General features: G+C 51.8%; 1 protein-coding gene across 3 annotated transcripts in view; it reads left to right on the top strand.

Moving 5' to 3' along the window:
- Window positions 1-17,056, top strand: part of wdfy3 (WD repeat and FYVE domain containing 3) — a 211,902-nt gene that overhangs the window by 29,783 nt on the left and 165,063 nt on the right. For 2 of the 3 annotated variants that reach the window (XM_072433589.1, XM_072433590.1), the window contains exons 12-14: window positions 3,609-3,880; window positions 4,457-4,651; window positions 8,106-8,189. In XM_072433589.1, the coding sequence (XP_072289690.1) occupies window positions 3,609-3,880; window positions 4,457-4,651; window positions 8,106-8,189 (551 nt within the window). The remainder of the gene's footprint in view (window positions 1-3,608; window positions 3,881-4,456; window positions 4,652-8,105; window positions 8,190-17,056) is intronic. The other variant, XM_072433591.1, reaches the window with a different exon arrangement.

Raw genomic sequence — 17,056 nt, forward strand, 5'->3', positions numbered from 1 at the left:
AGTTGGAATTTCCTTGTGAATAGTTTGTCATGAAGAAACGTCTTACATTTTCCCAACAAAAAACTGGAAATCCCATTGGACAATTAAAAAATATATATGTTTTATTTTATAGCTGCAAATAAGTATTTGAACAACAGGCTGAGCAAAATAATGTCTGTTTGCCGTAACCCGACCGACCCGATATAAAACCAGCCGACTCAAACACGAATATCAGCATTTCGTTACAAAAACGACAAAATATTTTATTTTCCAAACAATTCGCCGACTCACCGACCTGTTATTTCCTAAAGCGCAATGTTGCTTAATCTTTAAGCGCTAGTTAACTTAACCTTCATCCCAGGGGACAAATAACGCAATGCGCAACGCTAGTGCGTGCTCATTTCCAGTCCTCCATATACGTCTAACAAAACAGACAATACATGACAGAACTGAAATTGTTTTGCAACTGTTGATTTCTCTCTGTCAGCGCCACTGGCCTGTCCACCGCTCATGTCGCTCTGCATCATGGTGTGGTTTGATTTAAATTAGCCTCGGGCATTGCATTCTGGGATTGAAACACGCCCAGCAGCGTGATCACAACAAACATGGCGGCCCCCGTGTCCCCCGCATGTTCCCCCCGCTCGCCTTCGCTACCAAAATAAAGGATAACGGCTACAAAAGGTCAATTGAAATATCTTAAAATCTGGAGATTTAGTTTCCCGATCTCCGTCATTGACTGTTGAAGTCTGACCCCTGGACTGCTGAAGCCTGACCCCTTGACCCCTGGACTGCTGAAGCCTGACCGCTGGACTGTTGAAGCCTGACCCCTGGACTGTTGAAGCCTGACCCCTGGACTGTTGAAGCCCGACCCCTGGACTGTTGAAGTCTGAACCCTGGACTGTTGAAGCCTCTGACCCCTGGACTGTTGAAGCCTCTGACCCCTGGACTGTTGAAGCCTCTGACCCCTGGACTGTTGAAGCCCGACCCCTGGACTGTTGAAGCCTGAGCCCTGGACTGTTGAAGCCTGACCCCTGGACTGTTGAAGCCTGACCCCTGGACTGTTGAAGCCTCTGACCCCTGGACTGTTGAAGCCTCTGACCCCTGGACTGTTGAAGCCCGACCCCTGGACTGTTGAAGCCTGAGCCCTGGACTGTTGAAGCCTGACCCCTGGACTGTTGAAGCCTGACCCCTGGACTGTTGAAGCCTGAGCCCTGGACTGTTGAAGCCTGACCCCTAGACTGTTGAAGCCTCTGACCCCTGGACTGTTGAAGCCTGACCCCTGGACTGTTGAAGCATGACCCCTGGACTGTTGAAGCCTGAGCCCTGGACTGTTGAAGCCTGACCCCTGGACTGTTGAAGCCTCTGACCCCTGGACTGTTGAAGCCTCTGACCCCTGGACTGTTGAAGCCCGACCCCTGGACTGTTGAAGCCTGACCCCTGGACTGTTGAAGCCTGACCCTGGACTGTTGAAGCCCGACCCCTGGACTGTTGAAGCCTGACCCCTGGACTGTTGAAGCCTGACCCTGGACTGTTGAAGTCTGACCGCTGGACTGTTGAAGCCTGACCCCTGGACTGCTGAAGCCTGACCCCTGGACTATTGAAGCCTGACCCCTGGACTGTTGAAGCCCGACCCCTGGACTGTTGAAGTCTGACCCCTGGACTGTTGAAGCCTCTGACCTCTGGACTGTTGAAGCCTCTGACCCCTGGACTGTTGAAGCCTGACCCCTGGACTGTTGAAGCCTGACCCCTGGACTGTTGAAGCCTCTGACCCCTGGACTGTTGAAGCCTCTGACCCCTGGACTGTTGAAGCCTCTGACCCCTGGACTGTTGAAGCCTGAGCCCTGGACTGTTGAAGCCTGACCCCTGGACTGTTGAAGCCTGACCCCTGGACTGTTGAAGCCTGACCCTGGACTGTTGAAGCCTGACCCCTGGACTGTTGAAGCCTGACCCCTGGACTGTTGAAGCCTGACCCTGGACTGTTGAAGCCTGACCCCTGGACTGTTGAAGCCTGACCCTGGACTGTTGAAGCCTGACCCCTGGACTGTTGAAGCCTGACCCCTGGACTGTTGAAGCCTCTGACCCCTGGACTGTTGAAGCCTCTGACCCCTGGACTGTTGAAGCCCGACCCCTGGACTGTTGAAGCCTGACCCCTGGACTGTTGAAGCCTGACCCCTGGACTGTTGAAGTCTAACCCCTGGACTGTTGAAGCCCGACCCCTGGCCTGTTGAAGCCTGACCCCTGGACTGTTGAAGCCTGACCCTGGACTGTTGAAGCCCGACCCCTGGACTGTTGAAGCCTGACCCCTGGACTGTTGAAGCCTGACCCCTGGACTGTTGAAGCCTGACCCTGGATTGTTGAAGCCTGACCCTGGACTGTTGAAGCCTGACCCTGGATTGTTGAAGCCTGACCCTGGACTGTTGAAGCCTCTGACCCCTGGACTGTTGAAGCCTCTGACCCCTGGACTGTTGAAGCCCGACCCCTGGACTGTTGAAGCCTGACCCCTGGACTGTTGAAGCCTGACCCCTGGACTGTTGAAGTCTAACCCCTGGACTGTTGAAGCCCGACCCCTGGCCTGTTGAAGCCTGACCCCTGGACTGTTGAAGCCTGACCCTGGACTGTTGAAGCCCGACCCCTGGACTGTTGAAGCCTGACCCCTGGACTGTTGAAGCCTGACCCCTGGACTGTTGAAGCCTGACCCTGGATTGTTGAAGCCTGACCCTGGACTGTTGAAGCCTGACCCTGGACTGTTGAAGTCTGACCCCTGGACTGTTGAAGCCTGACCCTGGACTGTTGAAGCCTGACCCCTGGACTGTTGAAGCCTGACCCTGGATTGTTGAAGCCTGACCCTGGACTGTTGAAGCCTGACCCTGGACTGTTGAAGTCTGACCCCTGGACTGTTGAAGCCTGACCCTGGACTGTTGAAGTCTAACCCCTGGTGGTCACTCCGAGTCAAATATGGCAAAATTTGAATCTTTTTTTTTTGTCTTCAAAGTAAAAAAAAAATAAGAATTTACCGACCGACCCACTTGAAAAATGATGGGTCGGGTTACAGCAAATATACAATTTATTTGGGGCAGCCCCAGAGAAAATCAATATTTGAGTGACTGCATGACGTAGTCGCTATTAGTTCTTTGTTGTTGTATTGCATTTAATCCTGGTTGGTAGTCGACTGAAAAGGTGCATTTACTGCCACCTACTGTAGTTGTACCCCTTCAAAGTATGCGTTTTACGCTATACCATAAAAAGGAAAGGCAATTTTACTTGCAATCTGACTCAGTTCATTCTGGACAAGTTTCTCAAAATACTTCATCGGATGTGAGCGCCACAGGCACACATCATAATCATTGCTAGTTTTGGTAATTGTATATTTAGGTAATGGACTAATGATTGATTCCCTAACCCAAATTTTAGGAACACTGCACTACAGCGCCATCTTCAGGCCTGATGCATATATTACAGGTTTCAAGTGGTTTGAGTCCTCCAATATACTGAACCAGTGCCATGTTTATGCAATTCGATTTGGAAACTATAGCCATTTTTCTTCGAGTGGATATGGCCACAACCAACAAAATGTAAAATGATGAGCTCCGCATGTAATAGTTGGCCTGACCCTCTTTCTGCTGTTGCAGGCGCTGCTGCTGGTGCTGCGCGAGAGCCACCGAGCCCGCACAGTGTTCCGGAAGGTGGGGGGCTTTGTGTATGTCACTTCGCTACTGGTGGCCATGGAGCGCTGCCTATGCCAGCCGCCGTGCCACGGCTGGGAACGTGCCAACCAGAACCAGGTGTTTGAGCTGCTGCACACAGTCTTCTGCACACTCACCGCCGCCATGCGCTATGAGCCCGCCAACTCCCACTTCTTCAAGACCGAGATCCAGTACGAGAAGTTGGCCGATGCTGTCAGGTACGGACAAGTATGAGATATTGGATATACATGGTTTATAAATAAAACCGGGAACATTAGGATATTGATTCAGTTGTTTCTGGTGAGCAATAATCAGCACAAAAATCTCAACTTTTGACACTTTAATCGATCTCAATCGATCTTCAGGTACTTCAATATTAAAGTTTTGGTCTTGTATTTACACTTCTACTTAAGTAACAAAATTAAATACTCTTTCCTACGACGGATTATAAGGGCCAACGCCAAAAAAAACAATAAGGGTCACTACGAGAATAAAGTCATTAATCAATGAGAAAAAAGTCGAAGCCAGAAAAAAGTCATTAACTAATGAGAATAAACTCATAATTTAAAGAGAATAAAGGCCCGGGTCCGATACGCATTTCCCTTTCAGCACCACGGCCAGCGTTTCCCTTTCAGCACCACGGCCAGCATTTCCCTTTCAGCACCACGGCCAGGGCGCAGAAGGCTTGACTTGGATGGGTTAAAAGTGAATACAAAAGCCCACAATAGAGGTCGATCTTTATAATGCGGGCCTTTTAGATGACATTTCAGTTCACTCTTGTATGTGTGCTCCAGGCTCCTGGGCTGTTTCTCGGATGTGAAGAAGCTGGCGGCCACTGGGGTGTTCCCGTCCAATGCCCAGCCCTTCCAGAGGCTGCTGGAGGAGGAGCTCGGCCCCACAGGGGGAGGAGACAGTGTTTGCCCTACCCTCAAACACTGCAGCAAGCTTTTCATTTACCTCTACAAGATGGCCACCGACTCCTTTGACAGGTGACTCATAGTGATTACACACATCTGTACTTTCACACCCTGGTTTGGTATCGACAGAGACATAAAATGTGCACACAGGGCCAATCCTCCAAGCAGGTGCTCCTGACAGCTGAAGGAGGAAGGAGAACCTTTCCCTATGTCGCAGACTTCTTTTAAGAAATGCCTTCAACTGGCAGGCAGAGCGAGCAAAGATGCCATGCTGTGCTTGTATGGGACAGTTACACATGAGCCACGTTTTGACTGGCCCTAGCCTCACAAACAAGTTTGCTGCACTTTGGAACAGTCCACATGCTACAGCTCTGCTACAGGAACAACTGGTGTCACCCAAAAATGTTGTATCTTTAAATTAAATTCAAATTGTACCCGAATTATACTTTTTGTTCAGAAAGTTGTTCTCAAACATTCACAAAAAGACCTTTTGTAATTCTAAGTTTGTGTGTGTGAGACGTGGCTGAAGCTCGAGTAAATGGGAACAGCCGAGCCGAAAGCAGACCACTCTCAAGGTCCGCTTTGGATCACTTTAATGCTTAAAGGTGCCATAACATGCTTTTGTTCACGTTTGGTAGTCTATCCTAAGTGTATCATTGATAATAATAAGGGTTGTGCAACACCCTTAACATAATAGTTAAGAAATATCACCCAGACCTTGGACCCTTCACCAACCCGGAAATGCAGATGGCTTGGTTTGATATTCGCCCCCACCCTTGTGAAGAGCCATCTGGCTCCCCCGCCCAACCCGTGACGTAGTCTCAGAGCGTGTGTGCCCCGCCCACCCGTGACGTAGTCTCAGAGAGCGCGTGTGTGCCCCGCCCACCCGTGACGTAGTCTCAGAGAGAGCGTGTGTGCCCCGCCCACCCGTGACGTAGTCTCAGAGAGAGCGTGTGTGCCCCGCCCACCCGTGACGTAGTCTCAGAGCGCCTGTGTGCCCCGCCCACCCGTGACGTAGTCTCAGAGCGCGTGTGTGCCCCGCCCACCCGTGACGTAGTCTCAGAGAGCATGTGTGCCCCGCCCACCCGTGACGTAGTCTCAGAGAGAGCGTGTGTGCCACGCCCACCCGTGACGTAGTCTCAGAGCGTGTGTGCCCCGCCCACCCGTGACGTAGTCTCAGAGCGTGTGTTTATGACGCGGTCTTGCCCCACCCCCCGTCAGTTTGGAGATTGGAGGAAAGGAGATAGTCTGTACTAGAGCTAAACACTGCGGGAATCAATCAAAAAAACACTCTGGACATATATGAAGCACAAATAGCAATGTAAGAAGGTTAAAAGCTCTGAAAAGTCGATTTTGCGTGTTATGGGACCTTTAATGTTACACTTCGTTTTTATTCTTATTATTATAACCTTTTCATCAAAGAGGGCCCTTGAGAGCAAGCTCCCATTTGCAAGAGCGCCTTGTTAACAACATAAAACAAGAAACAACAGGACAGTTCCAATCTGCTCCAAAGTGAACCAGACAAATGTGGCTATAGACCTGCCTTTAAAGCCGGAAATTTGAAAGGTGGGTCATATTCTACTGCCCACCCCGCCTGCCTTTGTGCCTTTGTGCCTTTGTGCGAGCGTTCTGCTGTTCAAAAACCTTTAGATAGTGTGTGTGTCTGTGCTGAGCGACCACTTTCTCTTGTCTGCTCTTGCTTATTGTCCACAAAGTGTGTCCAATCAATCTCAAATTACTTGCTTCCTCAACTCCTTGATTTCTCAGCTGCGCACACTCATGCACGCCGGGCACGCACGCCAGGCACGCCGGGCACGCACGCCAGGCACGCCGGGCACGCACGCCAGGCACGCGAGGCATGCCAGGCAAACAGGACATCTAGCTTAGGCCAATTTAGACCTGCTTTTTCCAAATGCAGAGCTACTCTTGAGGTGTCTGTGAATCCAGGTCCAAACACAATCTAATCAGTTCTGTTTGTACCTGTTGCAGGACGACCACTGCACACATTTCTCCACATGGGTCATTGCGATCTATGAGATTCTAATCAAGATGCTTCAGTTGTAGTTCATGGGTTTCAATTAGCCTTGAGCTTTGGAACGGTTCTGTTCATGAGGTAGTGCGTCTCCATGTCCTGGCTCTGGCTCCAGAGGCAGAACTCTGTTACCGGGGCAACTTGCATCACACAAATATAAGTCATGTTTTCTTACCTGAATTGTACTTTTTAATTCTGAGGCCGATCACAGCAATTTCCAAGTTGTCTGTGGGACGCTAGAGTAAACAGGAAACAAAGGATAACATGGAGCGGCCTCCTGCTGGTGCCAGAGTCAGGACTAAACATGGACCGGCCTCCTGCTGGTGCCAGAGTCAGGACTAAACATGGAGCGGCCTCCTGCTGGTGCCAGAGTCAGGACTAAACATGGAGCGGCCTCCTGCTGGTGCCAGAGTCAGGACTAAACATGGAGCGGCCTCCTACTGGTGCCAGAGTCAGGACTAAACATGGAGCGGCCTCCTGCTGGTGCCAGAGTCAGGACTAAACATGGACCGGCCTCCTGCTGGTGCCAGAGTCAGGACTTGGCCTGTATGAATCCCAGTTACATTGTGTTCTACATATGACTGGGTTGAAAATGACTCGATATATATTCATATAATAAACAGCATTATTAACAACGTCCAAACTGCTGCATGTCATTATAAATAGTAAGAAGAAGCCAATATCCCTAATAATCCTTTATTATAATCCGCAAACTATTCATTTAAAGAATATGATCCCTTCCATTTTCAGCAGTGTCTCACAATTATTTATTTAGTTTAGCTTCAGATTTAAATTGACATAAAACATTGCACATATTTTCGTGAAAGATTATTCGCTAACAAACAACAACATAATAACAAATATATATATATATATATATATATATATATATATATATATGTATATATATATATATATATATGTATATAAAAAGAAGAGATGATAAAATATGTTAGCTGCACCATCAAAATGTGACATTTATGACTCGAGCTCAAATGGGACCCTCAGTGTGTCACTAACCTCTGTGATCTTCTTTTTCTTCCTCTGTGTGTGTGTGTGTGTGTGTGTGTGTGTGTGGTGTGTGTGTGTGTGTGTGTGTGTGTGGTGTTTGTGTGGTGTGTGTGTGTGTGGTGTGTGTGTGGTGTTTGTGTGTGTGTGTGTGTGTGTGTGTGTATGTGTGTGTGTGGTGTGTGTGTGGTGTTTGTGTGTGTGTGTGTGTGTATGTGTGTGTGTGGTGTTTGTGTGGTGTTTGTGTGGTGTGTGTGTGGTGTTTGTGTGGTGTGTGTGTGTGTGGTGTGTGTGTGGTGTTTGTGTGTGTGTGTGTGTGTCTGTGTGTGTGTGTGTGTGTGTGTGGTGTTTGTGTGGTGTGTGTGTGTGTGTGTGTGTGTGTGTGTGGTGGTGTGTGTGTGTGTGTGGTGTTTGTTTGGTGTGTGTGGTGTGTGTGGTGTGTGTGTGTGTGTGTGTGTGTGTGTGTGCTGCCCCCTGGTGCTGTAGTCGCACAGAGCAGCTCCCTCCCTGCCTGAGTCAGGAGACCTCGCTGCCCTCCCCATGGGGGACCCCCGCGCTCACCAGGAAGAGGTACTGCTTCAGCCGGCCCCATCAATCATACAGGCACGCCCATCAATCATACAGGCACGCCCATCAATCATACAGGCACGCCCATCAATCATACAGCCACGCCCATCAATCATACAGCCACGCCCATCAATCATACAGCCACGCCCATCAATCATACAGCCACGCCCATCAATCATACAGGCACGCCCATCAATCATACAGGCACGCCCATCAATCATACAGCCACGCCCATCAATCATACAGCCACGCCCTTCAATCATACAGGCACGCCCATCAATCATACAGGCACGCCCATCAATCATACAGGCACGCCCATCAATCATACAGGCACGCCCATCAATCATACAGCCACGCCCATCAATCATACAGCCACGCCCATCAATCATACAGGCACGCCCATCAATCATACAGGCACGCCCATCAATCATACAGCCACGCCCATCAATCATACAGCCACGCCCATCAATCATACAGCCACGCCCATCAATCATACAGCCACGCCCATCAATCATACAGCCACGCCCATCAATCATACAGCCACGCCCATCAATCATACAGGCACGCCCATCAATCATACAGGCACGCCCATCAATCATACAGCCACGCCCATCAATCATACAGGCACGCCCATCAATCATACAGGCACGCCCATCAATCATACAGCCACGCCCATCAATCATACAGCCACGCCCATCAATCATACAGGCACGCCCATCAATCATACAGGCACGCCCATCAATCATACAGGCACGCCCATCAATCATACAGGCACGCCCATCAATCATACAGCCACGCCCATCAATCATACAGGCACGCCCATCAATCATACAGGCACGCCCATCAATCATACAGCCACGCCCATCAATCATACAGCCACGCCCATCAATCATACAGCCACGCCCATCAATCATACAGCCACGCCCATCAATCATACAGCCACGCCCATCAATCATACAGCCACGCCCATCAATCATACAGCCACGCCCATCAATCATACAGGCACGCCCATCAATCATACAGGCACGCCCATCAATCATACAGCCACGCCCATCAATCATACAGGCACGCCCATCAATCATACAGGCACGCCCATCAATCATACAGCCACGCCCATCAATCATACAGCCACGCCCATCAATCATACAGGCACGCCCATCAATCATACAGGCACGCCCATCAATCATACAGCCACGCCCATCAATCATACAGCCACGCCCATCAATCATACAGCCACGCCCACAAGTGCCCACAAGCCTCACTTTTTTTAGCTGACTGTCAACTCACCGTGAGTTCTACTGTACACACACACAGACAGAGACAGACACCGACAGAGACAGACACCGACAGAGACAGACACCGACAGACACCGACAGACACCGACACCGACAAACACCGACAGAGACAGACACAGACAGACACCGACAGACACCGACAGAGACAGACACAGACAGACACAGACAGACACAGACAGACACAGACAGACACCGACAGACACCGACAGACACCGACAGACACCGACAGACACCGACAGACACCGACAGACACCGACAGACACCGACAGAGACAGACACAGACAGACACCGACAGAGACAGACACAGACAGACACCGACAGAGACAGACACCGACAGACACAGACAGACAACGACAGACACCGACAGAGACAGACACAGACAGACACCGACAGACAACGACAGACACCGACAGACACCGACAGACACCGACAGAGACAGACACCGACAGACACACACCGACAGACACACACCGACAGACACAGACAGACACCGACAGAGACAGACACAGACAGACACAGACAGACACAGACAGACACAGACAGACAACGACAGACAACGACAGACAACGACAGACAACGACAGACAACGACAGACACAGACAGACAACGACAGACACAGACACCGACAGACACCGACAGACACAGACAGACACAGACAGACACAGACAGACACCGACAGAGACAGACACCGACAGACACCGACAGACACGAGACAGACACAGACAGACACCGACAGACACCGACAGACACGACAGACACAGACACCGACAGACAACGACAGACACAGACAGACACCGACAGACACCGACAGACACAGACAGACACCGACAGAGACAGACACCGACAGACACCGACAGACACAGACAGACAACGACAGACAACGACAGACACAGACAGACAACGACAGACAACGACAGACACCGAGAGACACCGACAGACACAGACAGACACCGACAGACACCGACAGAGACAGACACCGACAGAGACAGACACAGACAGACACCGACAGAGACAGACACAGACAGACACCGACAGAGACAGACACCGAGAGACACAGACAGACAACGACAGACAACGACAGACAACGACAGACAACGACAGACATCGACAGACATCGACAGACATCGACAGACACAGACAGACACAGACAGACACAGACAGACACAGACAGACACCGACAGAGACAGACACCGACAGACACTGACAGAGACAGACACAGACAGAGACAGACACAGACAGACACAGACAGACACAGACAGAGACAGACACCGACAGACACCGACAGACACCCACAGACACCGACAGACACCGACAGACACCGACAGACACCGACAGACACAGACAGACACAGACAGACACAGACAGACACCGACAGACACCGACAGACACCGACAGACACCGACAGAGACAGACACCGACAGAGACAGAGACAGACAGAGACAGACAGAGACAGACAGACACCGACAGACACAGACAGACACCGACAGACACAGACAGACACAGACAGACACCGACAGAGACAGACACAGACAGACACCGACAGAGACAGACACAGACAGACACCGACAGACACAGACAGACACACACAGACACCGACAGACACCGACAGACACCGACAGACACCGACAGACACCGACAGACACCGACAGACACTGACAGACACCGACAGAGACAGACAGAGACAGACACAGACCGACACAGACAGACACCGACACAGACAGACACCGACAGAGACAGACACCGACAGACACAGACAGACAACGACAGACACAGACAGACAACGACAGACACAGACAGACAACGACAGACACCGACAGAGACAGACACAGACAGACACCGACAGACACACACAGACACCGACAGACACCGACAGACACCGACAGACACAGACAGACACACACAGACAGACACCGACAGACACCGACAGACACGACAGAGACAGACAGACACCGACAGAGACAGACACCGACAGACACAGACAGACACAGACAGACAACGACAGACAACGACAGACACCGACAGACACCGACAGAGACAGACACCGACAGAGACAGACACCGACAGACACAGACAGACACAGACAGACAACGACAGACACAGACAGACACCGACAGACACCGACAGACACCGACAGAGACAGACACCGACAGACACACACAGACACCGACAGACACACACAGACACCGACAGAGACAGAGACAGACACAGACAGACACCGACAGACACCGACAGAGACAGACACGACAGACACAGACAGACAACGACAGACACAGACAGACAACGACAGACACCGACAGAGACAGACACAGACAGACACCGACAGACACCGACAGACACCGACAGACACCGACAGACACCGACAGACACCGACAGACACCGACAGAGACAGACAGACACAGACAGACACCGACAGAGACAGACACCGACAGACACCGACAGACACGAGACAGACACAGACAGACACCGACAGACACCGACAGACACGACAGACACAGACACCGACAGACAACGACAGACACAGACAGACACCGACAGACACAGACAGACACCGACAGACACCGACAGAGACAGACACCGACAGACACAGACAGACACCGACAGACACAGACAGACACAGACAGACACAGACAGACACAGACAGACACCGACAGAGACAGACACAGACAGACACCGACAGAGACAGACACCGACAGACACCAACAGACACAGACAGACAACGACAGACAACGACAGACACAGACAGACAACGACAGACAACGACAGACACCGACAGACACCGACAGACACCGACAGACACAGACAGACACCGACAGACACCGACAGAGACAGACACCGACAGAGACAGACACAGACAGAGACAGACACAGACAGACACTGACAGAGACAGACACAGACAGACACCGACAGACACCGACAGACACAGACAGACACCGACAGACACCGACAGAGACAGACACCGACAGACACAGACAGACACGACAGACACAGACAGACACAGACAGACACAGACAGACACCGACAGACACCGACAGAGACAGACACAGACAGACACCGACAGAGACAGACACCGACAGACACCGACAGACACAGACAGACAACGACAGACAACGACAGACAACGACAGACAACGACAGACACCGAGAGACACCGACAGACACAGACAGACACCGACAGACACCGACAGAGACAGACACCGACAGAGACAGACACAGACAGACACCGACAGAGACAGACACAGACAGACACCGACAGAGACAGACACCGAGAGACACAGACAGACAACGACAGACAACGACAGACAACGACAGACAACGACAGACATCGACAGACACAGACAGACACAGACAGACACAGACAGACACCGACAGAGACAGACACCGACAGACACTGACAGAGACAGACACAGACAGAGACAGACACAGACAGACACAGACAGACACAGACAGACACAGACAGACACAGACAGAGACAGACACCGACAGACACCGACAGACACCGGCAGACACCCACAGACACCGACAGACACCGACAGACACCGACAGACACAGACAGACACAGACAGACACAGACAGACACAGACAGACACTGACAGAGACAGACACAGACAGAGACAGACACAGACAGACACAGACAGACACAGACAGACACAGACAGAGACAGACACCGACAGACACCGACAGACACCGGCAGACACCCACAGACACCGACAGACACCGACAGACACCGACAGACACAGACAGACACAGACAGACACAGACAGACACAGACAGACACCGACAGACACCGACAGACACCGACAGACACCGACAGAGACAGACACCGACAGAGACAGAGACAGACAGAGACAGACACAGACAGACACCGACAGACACCGACAGACACCGACAGAGACAGACACAGACAGACACAGACAGACACAGACAGACACCGACAGAGACAGACACAGACAGACACCGACAGACACAGACAGACACAGACAGACACCGACAGAGACAGACACAGACAGACACAGACAGACACCGACAGAGACAGACACAGACAGACACAGACAGACACAGACAAACACCGACAGACACCGACAGAGACAGACACAGACACAGACAGACACAGACAGACAACGACAGACAACGACAGACAACGACAGACAACGACAGACAACGACAGACAACGACAGACACAGACAGACACCGACAGAGACAGACACAGACAGACATCGACAGACACACACAGACACCGACAGACACCGACAGACACACACAGACACCGACAGACACCGACAGACACCGACAGACACCGACAGACACCGACAGACACCGACAGACACTGACAGACACCGACAGAGACAGACAGAGACAGACACAGACAGACACCGACAGACACAGACAGACAACGACAGACACCGACAGAGACAGACACAGACAGACACCGACAGACACACACAGACACCGACAGACACCGACAGACACCGACAGACACCGACAGACACCGACAGACACCGACAGACACAGACAGACACAGACAGAGACAGACACCGACAGAGACAGACACCGACAGAGACAGAGACAGACAGAGACAGACAGAGACAGACACAGACAGACACCGACAGACACAGACAGACACAGACAGACACAGACAGACACAGACAGACACCGACAGAGACAGACACCGACAGACACCGACAGAGACAGACACAGACAGACACAGACAGACAACGACAGACAACGACAGACAAAGACAGACAACGACAGACAACGACAGACACAGACAGACACCGACACAGACAGACACCGACAGACACACACAGACACCGACAGACACCGACAGACACCGACAGACACCGACAGACACCGACAGACACCGACAGACACCGACAGACACTGACAGACACTGACAGACACCGACAGAGACAGACAGAGACAGACACAGACAGACACCGACAGACACCGACACAGACAGACACCGACAGAGACAGACACCGACAGACACAGACAGACAACGACAGACACAGACAGACAACGACAGACACAGACAGACAACGACAGACACAGACAGACAACGACAGACACCGACAGAGACAGACACAGACAGACACCGACAGACACACACAGACACCGACAGACACAGACAGACACCGACAGACACCGACAGACACGACAGAGACAGACAGACACCGACAGAGACAGACACCGACAGACACAGACAGACACAGACAGACAACGATAGACAATGACAGACACCGACAGACACCGACAGAGACAGACACCGACAGAGACAGACACCGACAGACACAGACAGACACAGACAGACAACGACAGACACAGACAGACACCGACAGACACCGACAGACACCGACAGACACCGACAGAGACAGACACCGACAGACACACACAGACACCGACAGACACACACAGACACCGACAGACACACACAGACACCGACAGAGACAGACACAGACAGAGACAGACACAGACAGACACCGACAGACACCGACAGAGACAGACACGACAGACACAGACAGACAACGACAGACACAGACAGACAACGACAGACACCGACAGAGACAGACACAGACAGACACCGACAGACACCGACAGACACCGACAGACACCGACAGACACCGACAGACACCGACAGACACCGACAGACACGACAGACACCGACAGAGACAGACACCGACAGACAACGACAGACACAGACAGACACAGACAGACACAGACAGACACCGACAGACACTGACAGAGACAGACACCGACAGACACAGACAGACACCGACAGACACCGACAGAGAGACACCGACAGACACCGACAGACACTGACAGACACCGACAGACACCGACAGAGACAGACACAGACAGACACCGACAGACACCGACACAGACAGACACCGACAGAGACAGACACCGACAGACACAGACAGACAACGACAGACACAGACAGACAACGACAGACACCAACAGAGACAGACACAGACAGACACCGACAGACACACACAGACACCGACAGACACAGACAGACACCGACAGACACACACAGACACCGACAGACACACACAGACACCGACAGACACACACAGACACAGACAGACACAGACAGACACCGACAGACACGACAGACAACGACAGACACAGACAGACAACGACAGACACAGACAGACAACGACAGACACAGACAGACACCGACAGAGACAGACACCGACAGACACAGACAGACACAGACAGACAACGACAGACACAGACAGACACCGACAGACACCGACAGAGACAGACAGACAACGACAGACACAGACAGACAACGACAGACACACACAGACACCGACAGAGACAGACACCGACAGAGACAGACACAGACAGACACCGACAGAGACAGACACCGACAGACACAGACAGACAACGACAGACACAGACAGACAACGACAGACACCGACAGAGACAGACACAGACAGACACCGACAGACACACACAGACACACACAGACACACACAGACACCGACAGACACCGACAGACACCGACAGACACCGACAGAGACAGACACCGACAGACAACGACAGACACAGACAGACAACGACAGACACAGACAGACACCGACAGACACTGACAGAGACAGACACCGACAGACACAGACAGACAACGACAGACACAGACAGACACCGACAGACACCGACAGAGACAGACACCGACAGACACAGACAGACAACGACAGACACCGACAGACACCGACAGACACAGACAGACACCGACAGACACCGACAGAGACAGACACCGACAGAGACAGACACCGACAGAGACAGACAGACAACGACAGACACCGACAGACACAGACAGACACCGACAGAGACAGACACAGACAGACACCGACAGAGACAGACACCGACAGACACCGACAGACACCGACAGACACAGACAGACACAGACAGACACCGACAGAGACAGACACCGACAGACACCGACAGAGACAGACAGAGACAGACAGAGACAGACAGAGACAGACAGACAACGACAGACAACGACAGACAACGACAGACAACGACAGACACCGACAGACACCGACAGACACAGACACACACAGACACACACAGACACACACAGACACACACAGACACACACAGACACCGACAGACACCGACAGAGACAGACACCGACAGACAACGACAGACACAGACAGACAACGACAGACACAGACAGACACCGACAGACAGAGACAGACACCGACAGACAGAGACAGACACCGACAGAGACAGACAGACACTGACAGAGACAGACACCGACAGACACCGACAGACACGAGACAGACACAGACAGACACAGACAGACACAGACAGACACAGACAGACACGAGACAGACAGACACGAGACAGACACAGACAGACACCGACAGACACGAGACAGACACGAGACAGACACAGACAGACACGAGACAGACACAGACAGACACCGACAGACACGAGACAGACACGAGACAGACACTGACAGACACGAGACAGACACTGACAGACACGAGACAGACACTGACAGACACCGACAGACACTGACAGACACAGACAGACACGAGACAGACACTGACAGACACGAGACAGA

Source organism: Eucyclogobius newberryi, unplaced genomic scaffold, assembly GCF_026437365.1.
Source record: "Eucyclogobius newberryi isolate DKJ021-1_F unplaced genomic scaffold, fEucNew1.0.hap1 SCAF_6, whole genome shotgun sequence".
NCBI classification, from domain to species: Eukaryota; Metazoa; Chordata; class Actinopteri; order Gobiiformes; family Gobiidae; genus Eucyclogobius; species Eucyclogobius newberryi.